The sequence below is a fragment of the Alternaria triticimaculans genome, assembly GCF_023758025.1.
Source record: "Alternaria triticimaculans strain BMP 0046 chromosome Unknown scaffold_2, whole genome shotgun sequence".
Lineage (NCBI taxonomy): Eukaryota > Fungi > Ascomycota > Dothideomycetes > Pleosporales > Pleosporaceae > Alternaria > Alternaria triticimaculans.
Window position 1 is genome coordinate 1,188,166 of NW_026055959.1, and position 12,331 is coordinate 1,200,496.

The window sequence follows — 12,331 nt, forward strand, 5'->3', positions numbered from 1 at the left end:
CCACGGTTGAGCGGTTCGTTTGCGGGGAATGTGACCGCTGGTACCAGGGAAACTCTCGGTTGCGCAGATGTCTTTTGGACGAGCCTCTGTTCGTTCACTGCTGCAAGCACGGTCGTGATGTTTGTGCGCGCGCTGTGAAGGGTGGAGGCGAAGATTGTTTCGGATCGGTTGGACGTCCTTTGTCACAAGTTGCAACTAGTGAGCGCGACTGTCGCTGCGTTTCCGCTTGTAACGCTCTCCCTGAAAGTCTGACGTCTACGCCAGGAGGCTATAGGTGTATAGAGATGTTCAGAGTGGCAGTGTCGCGCTCAGACGCGGTGACCAGTGCGGACGTCGTCGCCCAACTTCGCGATCTTGGGGAGATTGGAGTACCAGAAAAAAGCCATGATTCTCGGGCAGATATAATCCATTCCTGTCGCTTTGCTGGGTGGAGTGGAAATTTCGCAAGGTGTCGCGCGGGGGTTGCCGTCGACTTGGGCCGGCGTCGGGTGCAGATGTGGGGGAGGGCGGCTGCTGTGAAGAAGAAGGCGGGGCAGACGCGTCTGCTATGAATGACTTGTTGAGGCGGCTCTCTGCTGGGCTTCACTGTCGATCGCGAGTAATATCGCGTCTTCAGTGTGGGTAGGGGCGTAGGGGCGTGTGGGTGTGAAAGGGTCAGCTTTCGTGGGCTGGGCTCGACACTATCGAATGGACGGTGCGGGCGTTTCGTCATGACCCCCTGACTCATTTGGTTCGCGCTAGTGCAGATTAGCGCATCATCCTGTCGCTGAGCTCCTCAGCCACACATACGCCACACCACCTCAGACTCACGAATAGCTTCATCACCAGACAAGACATGACTACCTAGGTATGTGATTCGCATACAAAGCTACTGCAACAACGCCTATGGTATCAAACATTCCTAGGTCTAGCTCAGCGGCCTCGCAGCCCTCGCCATGAAGCACTGAATCTGGCCCACCTCCTCGCTTGGTAGCTCAATCTCGAAGTTTCCCTGCAGCACCTCAAAGCGGAAACCGACCAACCCAGCCTCCCGCATCATCGATGCCATGTCACTTTCCTTCTGTTGCGTATGTTTCGCTTTGCCTGTCTCTTGCACAGCTTCGCTTACAACGTAGCTGTACAGATCCTGAATGAGAAGGACGCCTCCAGGCTTCAGCCTCTGCCCTAAGAGCCGGAGAGCGTCCTTTGCAGAGGGGAAATGGTGCAAAGCTGCGCCGACTGTGATGAGGTCGAAATCTCTATACTCTTCGCTGTCGAGCGAAGAAGGCTCGATCGGGTCTGACAGCAAGTTGCCGACCGTGCCCGCAATCTTTTCGCGTGTAAGGCCGAATGTGTCTATGTTGTTGATGTACTTCTCAATCATGGCAGGAGATACATCAACTGCGTGTATGGAAGATACGTATGGACCGAATATCTGATTTACGATCAACGAGGGACCTGCGTATTGTACGCGAGTGTACGAACTTTGCTCTGCAGGGAGGTACGAAGTCAGTATATGTCTCACATGCACTTCGTACAGCTAGAACTTACCATGAACCCGGGCCCGCACGCATAGTCCAGCATGTGCACTGCCTTGCCCGTTCCTGTGCCACCCGGAGGCTTAGCCCAGTCGATGCCTACAAAAGCGATCCCATCGACAATTACACAAGCAATTTGTTGACGGCTGGCCTTGTTTATTGGGCGCTCTTCAAACCAGTCTGACACCTGCCTGACACGCTTTTAGCTGATGCATTACTGCAGCGTCTGCGGATGGTACAACTCACCCTGTGTCCTTCTCGTGGTGTTGAGCTGACATATTGCTCAAAGGTCTCGCGACACAACGTGATGCTGCGCCTTCCTGTGTGCTTCGCGAAGCGTACTTTATACAAGTCATGTTCCACTGAATGCTCCATGAGCACCCCTTTGGATTTGCGCTGGCTTGCAATAAGTCTCCGGCTTCATAGTCGTCGGCGACTTTCAGAAGCACGCTCGGATACATGATGCCCTTAACGAGGCTACAGAAAAACATCCGGATAGAGACATAGCGTACTGTTGGAGCCTCGCTCATCCTGTACCTGCTCTTATGTCCCACATTCCTTATTGTATCCGCTTTGGTGCGCAAATAATGTCGTACGTTGCTGATAGCATCCAAGTTGACAGGGTGAGCATCGCCAGGTCGGCTCTCCACCAGACGATCAAATCACACATGTTGTGCACCAACCGGTGAGCCAGGTCTACCATTGAGTCACCACACCTCGTGGAACTCAAGCCTACCACGATTAGCTCAGCCCGAAATATGGTTCGAACGCGCAGCGCGGACTTTCCGAACAGCCGCAACGTTGTGTATCTGGGTACGTACACCTACCCAACCAGTCACAGCGGCCTTCAGATTAGTCAGTGAGCCCTCGGATATCGGCTTTCTCGGTGAGATTCATAGCGTTGCACATCGGTTGAGTGCATACTCCTCTACCCACTGCTAAAATGCGACACCAGGTTCTGGAGGTTCAGTTGCGGGGTTACCGGACGCTCCCGCACGACGCTGCAATCTAAAGGAAGACCTCGCCATCTGACCCACCACACCTGTATAACGAACGAACGATTTTGTCTCCTCCAGCTGACATACTCTCGGCTTTTCCGGGGCAAGCGAGATGGTATTGAGCATGACTGGACCCAGCAAATCACGAACCTAATATTAGTTCTGCTTTCAGCCCGACCCTAGCCCAGGGCTGAACTTTGGCTGCTACCGAAAGCCACAAAGCTGCATCTCCGACGAGAAGGTTATATTCTCGCAATCGAAGCAGACGGACGCATATATCTTGCGATACAGGTCTGTCGTGAGAGCAGTACTGTACAACTGTTTTCTTGTTGAATCTTTGGGGCTATGGAGTGCTTACGGTAGACATTCAGCGGCTGAAGAGAATCAAATGTTCGGCTCCATTGGCATCACTATGCGCGCGATCGAACCATAACTAGCATTCAACGAATGATAATGTGTTCGCTGAATGAACTCTGAATGCGGTGGTGCTGACAGCAAGCCTCACGAACCCCAATTGGTCCTTGTCATGACTAGGTACATGCTAACTGCTAACTGCTGTGCTTACTGTTGTGCGGTAGACATGCCCTAACCTATGTCCGGATGATCCACAAACCTAGAAGCACTCAGGCGCGCTCAGGTATGCATGCTACCCTGTCTTTACCCGTCAGCACTTCTCTTGCATTTTCTAGAGGCGCAGCCGCATTTGGAGCATGTCTCTTGCCCACCCGGGCAGGCTCAAAGCTAGTGAACTCGCTGTTCCGTCAAGATTCCGATCCACCCTTCATACCTAGTACCTTCTATCAGGCAAAATGGATCGACGTGAAGAATACCGCGAGGACATGAGCAGTCCCCGAAGCTATGCCGATAGCCAGTGGAGCCCACCTTCGCACTTCCAGGAACACAATCAGATATACCCAGTCGATGATTCTTCACAACGCTACCCCAACTCGAACACCTCGCCAGCAGTCTCACCCCCACTACCATATGAACAAGAGTACCACCAGTCTCCACAGCCGCAGAACTACGAGGCATACAAAGAAGGGTAAGTCTGATCTCTCCCATTGTCTTTTCCAATGTATTTGTCACACCGCACGGCCGCTTCTTGGCCCATGATCTAACGCTATAGCAGGTATTCGACAGAGAAAGAGACTCCGTATAGCACACTCGACCCAATAGGCACGCCTACTCCAGACTTCTCCGGACCTCAAGTGTATGTGCCCTGTACTAACTACTTGTGATACACACACTGACTTCATCCACGAATGTGCAGAGTGCCCGGCCAGTTCAGTCACTACCCTCATGGAGGCCGACCAATGTCACCTTCATCGCATGGAGGCACTACCATCACGTCTCCAAACATCCGGCCCTACGGTTTCAAAGAGCATGTCGACTCGTATGAGAGTTATCATGAACCTGCCCATCCAGTGCCACCAAAAGACGATCGAAGATGTGGCATGAAGAAGCGCACTTTCTTCATCCTCATTGGTCTCGGTGTTCTTGCACTCATCGGTCTTGGCTTGGGACTCGGTCTGGGTTTGGGTCTAAGGAAGAAGGAGTCGTAAGTTTCAACAAGTGTACTTCTTCATGCACTCCTTATTCTAACGCAACGCAGACATAAGGACATTGTTCATCCTTTCTGTCGCGATAACCCAGAATCATGCATCGGCGGTTCTCTCAACGCCGAGTATATGTCGAAAAAGGGTGTATTCAGTGAGTACATATCTGTAAGGTGAATGTGAAATGCACACTAACCTTGTATCTACTTCCTCCCAGACGGCACTGGTATCGCTCTAGCTGGAGAGTCGTGGAATAAAGGCCAACGACGAATCTTCACGCTCTACTTCCAGCATCATACAGGCGACATCCGATTCATGCAATATACCACAGATAGGCAATGGATTGGTGGAACCAAAGCTCAGACTGTGGCCAGTGATGCAAAGGACGCATCGCCCATATCCGCGGTCGCGTTCGCCATCAATGAAACCCAATTTGTGAGTACTCTGAAACTGACTTTGACCCCTTCTTAGTCTTCTTCTCGAGTAGATGTACTAACTACGAGTAGTTCCACATCTTCTACATTGACAAGAACAACACAGTCAAGCAACTGACGCAAACCAACGTCACCGACATCTGGGAGCCCGGACCACTCAGCGACCTCAACCTCAAAGCATTCGACTCGCCGACCACTGGGCTGCAGGCGTGCTGGAAGGGTGACTTCTATGGTGACACTGACTTTACAGAATTCCCCACCGCTTCTGGTCTAAATAACACAGTCCCATTTACAGGACGAAAGGGCATGGTAAGTTCCATGTTTGTAGAGTTACTTGAGTTGATACGCTGACACCATCATCATTACAACAGAACATCTGGTACGCCATCGACGAATCGACGTTTCAGCAATATGCTTGGTACAGTGGCCAAGCGGAGGAAACCTGGATCGCGACCGATAAATGGTCTGGTTTCAATGGCCACGGCGGCGTCGGCTGCTACAGCTGGGGTGCTGGCTCCACATCCTACGCCATGCTGAACAACAAGGACAACGACGTCGAGTTCTGGTGGAAAGACACGAATGAAAACCTCACGTCCACAGAAACCCATCCCATCAACTCGTGGCAAAACGCCACCATGGGCACCATACAGGACGTGTATCCCATCACGTCGCTGGGCTACACAACATACTTTTACGCACAAATGGCGGATCGAAGTATCAGAGGATACAACGTTACGTACCAAGCCGAGAACACGACGTTCCTCGCAAACGAGACGTTTGCTATTACTAATCCCGCCGGCCCAGTACTTGGGCTTGGGGGTACACATCTCACTGTCACTGCATTTGCTGAGAAGCGTGGGGAGGAGACGGTGTGGGACAGCCTGTATGTCTTTTATCAGACGGAAGGCGATGATATTACGGCTTTCACGCGAGGTATGCTGGGCTTCCCTCCTGATTCAATGCTGTAGTCATACTAATACATCTTAGGATTGGAAGGCGGTGAGTGGAATCAGGGACCCTTGCAGATTCCCGATGAATAGGTATGGAATGGGAGAGCAGGATTGATGACTTTCGCTTCATGTCAGATTACTGGGGTTTTCATTATCGCAGTCACTGCGACGGCTAGTCCTGGGCGTTTGCGCTGGGTACCGGCTGGTACAAACATTCTATATCATGATTTTACGAGCTTCACGACAGAGCGTCCGTGGTCTCTGGGGTTTCCCCTTTGGAAATGTCGTCCCATTATGCAAGTCGTTTCCATTATCCATGTACACAGTACTGTGAGCCCACAGAAGGACGCGGTATTTGTATTGTTGTGGCCTGTCTGAACACACTCGATGCGACTGTCAAGAGTGAAACTAGCTCTTGTCTTTCCAAGCTCCAGCGCCATAACCAGCAGTAGGTAGTTTTCCTGGAAACGAGTATGGTAAGCGACGGAGCCATTGACAGCAGGCGGATGGTAGTCTCGTCAGGAAGCGAGCGCGTCCATCAATCCTTGAGGCGCGTACCTGCAATGTCTTCCTGAGCGTCTCTGATGAGGAAGCTGGAAGCTGTTAGCCTTGGAAACATGTTGACGTGAGATTGTAACTCACTTGTACCACAAAACGGTCGGCAACACCGTACCCAGATGCCACAGGCTGTGCGCATCAACCATGCCCATCCAGGGCGGGAAGTCCAACAGCTCCAGGCTCATAGCCAAGATGATCCAGGCAACACACAGACCCGGCCAGACAGCCCAGGTCCTCCCAATCTTCTGATACTGAACGTAACTGAAGCCGCTCCAAAGCAGGTTGGACACGATACCAACAGCGACATTGGCAGCCATGTTGTACGTGTAATCCCAGGACCAGAGCGAGAGGTACAAGACATGCAACGTATACAACGTAATGCACAGTCCCGTCCAGAGCCTCAGCAAGCTCTGTTTCCTCGGCTCCTTCCTGTCGAGTCGGAACACTCTGATGGGCGCATAGTACAGCCCATACAGAACATTCGCGCCCGCAGCGAAGTAGTCCAGCTTCTCCGTGACCCCAAAGTCTCTGGTATGGAATATCATGCTGAACGTCCAGCTCGCCAGGCCCACGTAGCCAAACCACAGGTAGTATTTCCGCAGCGGGTACGACGCAGGAATCTTGTCGCGGAGCTGCGACATGCCCCAGTCGTGCGCGAGGTAGTTGAAGAGGGAGAAGATGACGCTAAACGGCTCTTGCATGCCCATGAAGCGGTAGAAGGGCCATTTGCCGTGGAATTGGTAGATGGGTTGCATGTAGGGAGGGTCGCGCGCGAGGCGTTGGGTGGTTATGATGTGCTGACACGTGTAGTCGCATTCTGAGGGACAGTCCCAGAGGAGCAGGCGGCGGTGGAAGGCTGCGCGTGTGAGTAGGCGTGGAGGAGGGTGATTAGGGTGGGCATACGTATTGACGTGCCATCTGGACCGCAATTGGCTTCTTTACACACCTGTAGATGAGCAGTTAGTTTTATGTCTCAAGTCGGTGAAGGCGCATTCTCTTTGCTCATGTCTCCAGCCAAAGCGCAACTCCATCTACACGTACCTGAACACAGTCCTTGAAATCGGGCAGTCTGTCACCCAATGAAGCCTGGGCTGCTCCGCACAGCAGAAGCAGAACGGCGAGGGTGTGCCATGCAGAGGCTATTCGTAGCTTCATGGTTCACCGATGTGGGAGGCTGCGGCTGCCATGTGGTTTCGTCTCGTGTTCTCAAGTCGCGTGTCTGCGATGGATCGACAGGGTCTTGGCGGGCCGGTAACTCCGTCGTTTCCCCTGGCACGTGTGATGGAACGACGACGACGACGAATTTCGCAGTGTAGACATTACGCGCAATTATGTTGTCCATCAGAGTTTCCTGGGATGTCCTCTTGACGGGATAGAAGTCAAAAGGTGAGCTGTGGTCTACATTCGAATGAGAGCAAAGGCTAACAAGATCGAAGCGATATAAACTTCTAAAGTCATATAAAATCTATTCCTTTATCTGCAATAGATCGTTCCATGTCTTTTGAAAGGTGCTATCGCGTCGTCCTTCAACATTCAAGATCTCTATTGACTAGATCGACTGTATATAAACATAGTTCGGCCAACAATCGGATACCATTCGGTTTCCACATTCCAACAGCCCCACCTTTGGGCTACCGGTTAGAAGAGGAGTTGTTCGTTTGGTTGGTTTATCGTACGGTGAGGGGCTCATCCCCGCCTTCACCCAACAATCAATACGCTCTGATTCCACAAATCTCCATCAACACCAGTCTTCAAGACTCCAGGGCGTGTGGCTCAGTGGTAGAGCGTTAGTAACCACCCTCTACACTCTTATATGCCTTAAACTGACCTATAAAAAGGTCCGCTTTGCAAGGAATTTCGCGCTAGTCCTAGTGCAGGAGACCTGAAAACAATTGCGGAAGGTCCGGGTTTCGGTAAGACAGTGAATTGAACGAGTTCGAGCACAGTTGCTAACAGAATTGGTAGATCACCCGCCCGTCCATCCCTTTTTGCCCCCGCAGACGACTCGCGTGTAGAATCCTCTATCCGAGTGTCTGGGTATGTCCAGCTCTGTTTTCTTTTTAGTTGATTAGACAATTTTTGCTCGCAAGATATACCGCCCAAAGAGACAGGCGAATGTTGCTGCTCAACGATCCTACCTTTACCGCATCTACTTGATCCAGAGACGCAAGAAGCAGCGTGTAGGGTTATTCATTAGCTGCTTTTGAACTCAAGTTATACGTGCTAAGATCTATACAGCACGTGGAGCCCGTAAGTTGACATATCGTTCATGTGCTCCTGAACACTTTCGCAGAAGATACGAAAGACTCCTTATCACATTCACGCCCTCACTCTACTCCCTCCAAAATATATAGTTCGCTATGCAAAGCCATGTTGATTGACGTGTGTTTCAGCAAACTACCCAAGACACTCGATGGAGCACAATTGTACCAAGGCAAATTTCCACTTCATCGTCTTACATTTAGAGACTCCAACGAACTCAAAGAATGGATGGCTACACAGAGTCAAATCAAAGTGTGTTGGGAACTGTCAGAATTGCAATCATATACATTTTGTTCCCACACCCATCAACCATCAAGGCGGTCAAAGACTACGCGTACGGCACGAACATAATGTACTTTTTGCGTACTTTTCATTCCTGCATTCGCTCTCATGATCTAGCTGAAAAGCATTCGCATTACCACGGAGCTACCAAAGGTGTAGTCCGACAAAACCGTATTCGCCGCCCATGACCCTACGTTGCCTCCTAGAAGACGAGGTATCTACGTCTAAGCCTGGATCGCACGTCCCAAAGCACCGCCAGTGAACTGTTGATTCCTTCCGCCCCGTGGTCCACCTCCGCCGCGACCACCACCACCACGGCCGCCTCCTCGGCCACCACGACCGCCACGTCCACCTTGCCTCTCAAAGGCGTTGGCGGTTCCTTGTGTGCGCTGCTCCAGTGTCTTCTCGTTCGACTCGATGAGACCGGATGCCTTGTCTGACAAGCTGAGCGCGAGGGTCTGTAGTCTTGACAGCTCAACACCCTTCCTGAAGATGATGGCGGAGTTGACTTGGTCGAGAGCGGCAGCGAGCTCCTCGTGTGAAATCATCTTGGAGACGACTGCGGAGACCTTGCGCTCCGACAGCTCGAACATACCCGCCAGTGTGGTGATGGACAGAGTGTCGTAGAAAGGTGCGTATGTGAAGAGATATGTCCGGAGACCCTCTTCCTGGATTTGCGAGGAAAGCATCTCCTTGATCTTCTCCGAGTCGGCCATGAGCTCCCAGATCTTGATCGAGTTGATGAACTCAGCTGCCTTCTTCCATTCACCAGCGGACAGTGCCTTGGACGCCTGCATGACGTGATCGCGGGTGTTCTCAGGAGGACCAGTGAAGATCTGGCGCTCATGGTACTCTAAGAGACGGCGGTAGGTCTTACTGATGACTCGCTTCCTCAGGTCTGGCGAGGAGCCAAGCTGTGCGAGAAGAGGAATCTCGAGCAACATGGAGCAGGTCAGGTAGACGCACTCTAGCAGCTCAAGGTTGATGTGCATGTGGAAAGGGAGTTGCCGTTGACGCTCAAGACGCTCTTGCTCGGGCGAGATCTGGGAGTATCGCTGCATTTGCAGACCTTGTGCGAGCAGCTCCTTCTGCCTGTTGCTACCGCAGATCTCCTGCAGCGAGGTTTGTGCCTCGTAGACGAGACCGGCACGGAACGCGCAGAGACCGACTTGGACCAGCGCGCGGTTGAAGAGAATCTGTGTGTTGACGTCAAAGTTGCTAATGGTCTCTTGCAAATGCGACATGAGCATCATGTCGCGAGCCTTGTAGTACTGGTCGTGCAGAGACAGGAAGTAGATCTGGCACAACATGGCGCGAGCGCGGATGATGCCCTCACTGTTCTGGAAGAGGTATGTGCAAAGAGTTTGTACGAGGGAGGCGGTGTCGTTGGAGATGGCGCGGGGGGTGATCTCGGAGTCAAGGCTCTCTGGGATGGCCTTCCAGACGTTGTTCTCGAGGATAGTGATAACTTGGGAGGGCTATGGACGTTAGCATAGAAAGCAGAAAACGGCATGTTTCTTACCTTGAAGTAGACGTGTTCCAATCTCCGCATAACGATGCGGTTCAATGGCTCTTGTGGAAGTTCTAGGCTTGGGTTCTTCTTCATGCTCTCAACGTATACCAGGGTGCGCACCAGCTGAGCGTACAGCAGAGCCTCGTCGGTCAACCGTTCAATGTACTCGGAAGTGTGTGGGTCGATGTGCTGCAGCGAGCGGGTGAGCTCGTCGTCGAGCCTCTCAACGAAAGAGACGACGCTTCCTGGGATGCGGAAGATCTCGCCGGGTGTGATGGTGGGCAGCTTCTCGTCGTCCTCCCACTCCTCGGCGTTCTCGATGACAACAATCTCGTTGCTGTTCTCAAGAATCTCAAGGAGCTTTCCGAATTCCTGGTCGGCCCTGCGTTGTGTTAGCAAATGGCGAACATGTCAGGCCAAAGGTACTCACAGCTTCCACTGATCTTGGTGCATGTGGCTGGCAGTACCAGACGTCAAATCGAAGCGCGTCGAGATGAGCGTCAAAAGAACGCGGACCTTTTGGTAGTCGTTGACGGCGACGTCGAACAACTTCTCCAGTGTCCGGATGTGCTCCAGCTTGTCCGAGTTCTTGCGACCACGCTGCTCGACAATGGCGCGCAAGTGCTTGAGAATACCCTCAGCCGTGTACAGGACAGCCTTGCCACCAGCTCCGACTGTGATGAAGCCGTCGTCAGTGGCCTCCTCAACGACCTCGGTGCCGAGTTGAGGGATCTTGTTCTTCTTCTTCTTTTCCTTCGGTGCTTGAACGACTTCCTCCTCCTCGCGCATGAAGTCCTCCTTGTTCTCCCGGTAGGCGTTGATGTCCTTCTCAAAGTCGCGGTTGTGCTTCTTGATCTTCTGGCGGACAGCGTTGAAACCGCGGCCGTTGACAGCGTTCATCTTCTTGGGAGTGACCTTCTGCTTCTCGTGGGTCTCAAGGACAACCGTCTCGAGGTCGGCAACGGCCTGGATGTACAGCTTGGGGACCTTGCCATCGTTCTGCTTGGTCAGAGTAGGCACCTGGCGGATGAGCTTGTCGAACTCTGTATAACGCATGTCAGCACTGTTTGTGTACCCCGCCACCATGTTCTATGCTACCCCCAGAGCCACTTCGGAATTGGACGTACGCTCGGAAATGACAGCCCAGTCGTTGATTTTCTGCGCGTTCTCAATGAGCCGGATGGTCGCCTCGAGCTCGTCGAAGCGCTTGTCCTTGGCACTCTTCAGCACCTTGTTCACATCCTCGTCGTCGCTGTCGCTGTCGCTCGAGGCGTCCTTCAAGAAGCGGTTGGCTCCGGTTTCGGATCCAGAGTCAGACGAGTCGTCGTCATCGGATTCCTCGTCCGAGTCCTTGTCGCTGTCTTCCTGCTCAGACTCCTCGTCGTTGGAGTAGAGCTCCTCCTCGCTGGACTCGTCCGAGGAGCTGTCGCTGGCGGCAAAGAATCGCGACGCCATGGTTGCAGTGCTCGAGAGTAGGGATTTGCCGGAGGGGTCGAGGGTAATATGTGTGGCGGGCGCCGTGTGGGTTGACCAGAGTCACTGCCGCCTTGGTTGAACTTTCCGGAGCCGAATTTCGAGCCAGCGCCAAGCCATGACTGTGTGCCCCGCGCCTAACCCTAAGCAGACGCGAACGCCTTCACCACCATCCGCTAGGGCAGTCACTCTAACCGCTGAAGTTTGCACCACGTCTAAAGCGTTGGTATTCGACATTCATTACTTGCGTTCACTACTAGTCATTCAATAGCACAGTCAGCCTACACCGAGCTCATTCATCCTCCAACCCCATCACGAGCATCGCAGCTGAAAGTATACTCACATGCTTTTGTGGCCATGGACACAGCCAAACAGGTTTATGAGAATGCTAATAAAAGTACATGTGCTGCCATCCACCGCTTCCCCGACTGCTGAGGACGTTCGAGTCATGGCTCGACATCTAGCGACCCCAGCCAAGCTGTTGAACATGCATCTGGTCCGCCCCGTTGTGTACCATTCAATCAAGACCCAGCTTCTCTCGTTCAGTGACTCCCAGTGCAGGCCGTGAGTCATCAATCTGGCCCAGCAGAGAGCCTGTCAGAAGCCAGTTGAGGGCGCTGTGCATCGTCAGAGCGTGGTACAATTTGAGCAGATCGTGGGGAACATGTGCGGCCTGCGCGGTCATCCGAGTCCTGCTCCACCTGTCGATAGCGACATGTTCCCTATCTCAGTCTTGGGCAACGATACTGACGGAAGCACTCCGAGGGAAACGTGCATCAAGGAGAACT

General features: G+C 52.7%; 4 protein-coding genes across 4 annotated transcripts; 1 reads left to right on the forward strand and 3 right to left on the reverse strand.

Moving 5' to 3' along the window:
• Positions 1-907: 907 nt before the first annotated feature.
• J4E78_002074 (uncharacterized protein) lies at positions 908-1,553 on the reverse strand (the record flags this gene model as incomplete). The annotated part of the gene is made up of 2 exons (XM_049362724.1): positions 908-1,470; positions 1,550-1,553. 2 exons carry the CDS (start codon positions 1,551-1,553, stop codon positions 908-910), a joined length of 567 nt encoding a protein of 188 aa, XP_049225316.1.
• Positions 1,554-3,324: 1,771 nt separating this feature from the next.
• Positions 3,325-5,473, forward strand: J4E78_002075 (uncharacterized protein; the record flags this gene model as incomplete). The annotated part of the gene is made up of 6 exons (XM_049362725.1): positions 3,325-3,557; positions 3,786-4,073; positions 4,128-4,225; positions 4,289-4,506; positions 4,578-4,814; positions 4,877-5,473. 6 exons carry the CDS (start codon positions 3,325-3,327, stop codon positions 5,471-5,473), a joined length of 1,671 nt encoding a protein of 556 aa, XP_049225317.1.
• Positions 5,474-5,993: 520 nt separating this feature from the next.
• Positions 5,994-7,168, reverse strand: J4E78_002076 (uncharacterized protein; the record flags this gene model as incomplete). Its single annotated transcript, XM_049362726.1, has 4 exons — positions 5,994-6,048; positions 6,098-6,869; positions 6,917-6,959; positions 7,055-7,168. 4 exons carry the CDS (start codon positions 7,166-7,168, stop codon positions 5,994-5,996), a joined length of 984 nt encoding a protein of 327 aa, XP_049225318.1.
• Positions 7,169-8,781: 1,613 nt separating this feature from the next.
• NIP1 (Translation initiation factor 3 subunit c) lies at positions 8,782-11,525 on the reverse strand (the record flags this gene model as incomplete). Its single annotated transcript, XM_049362727.1, has 4 exons — positions 8,782-10,035; positions 10,080-10,452; positions 10,501-11,113; positions 11,198-11,525. 4 exons carry the CDS (start codon positions 11,523-11,525, stop codon positions 8,782-8,784), a joined length of 2,568 nt encoding a protein of 855 aa, XP_049225319.1.
• Between the last annotated feature and the right edge of the window lie 806 nt (positions 11,526-12,331).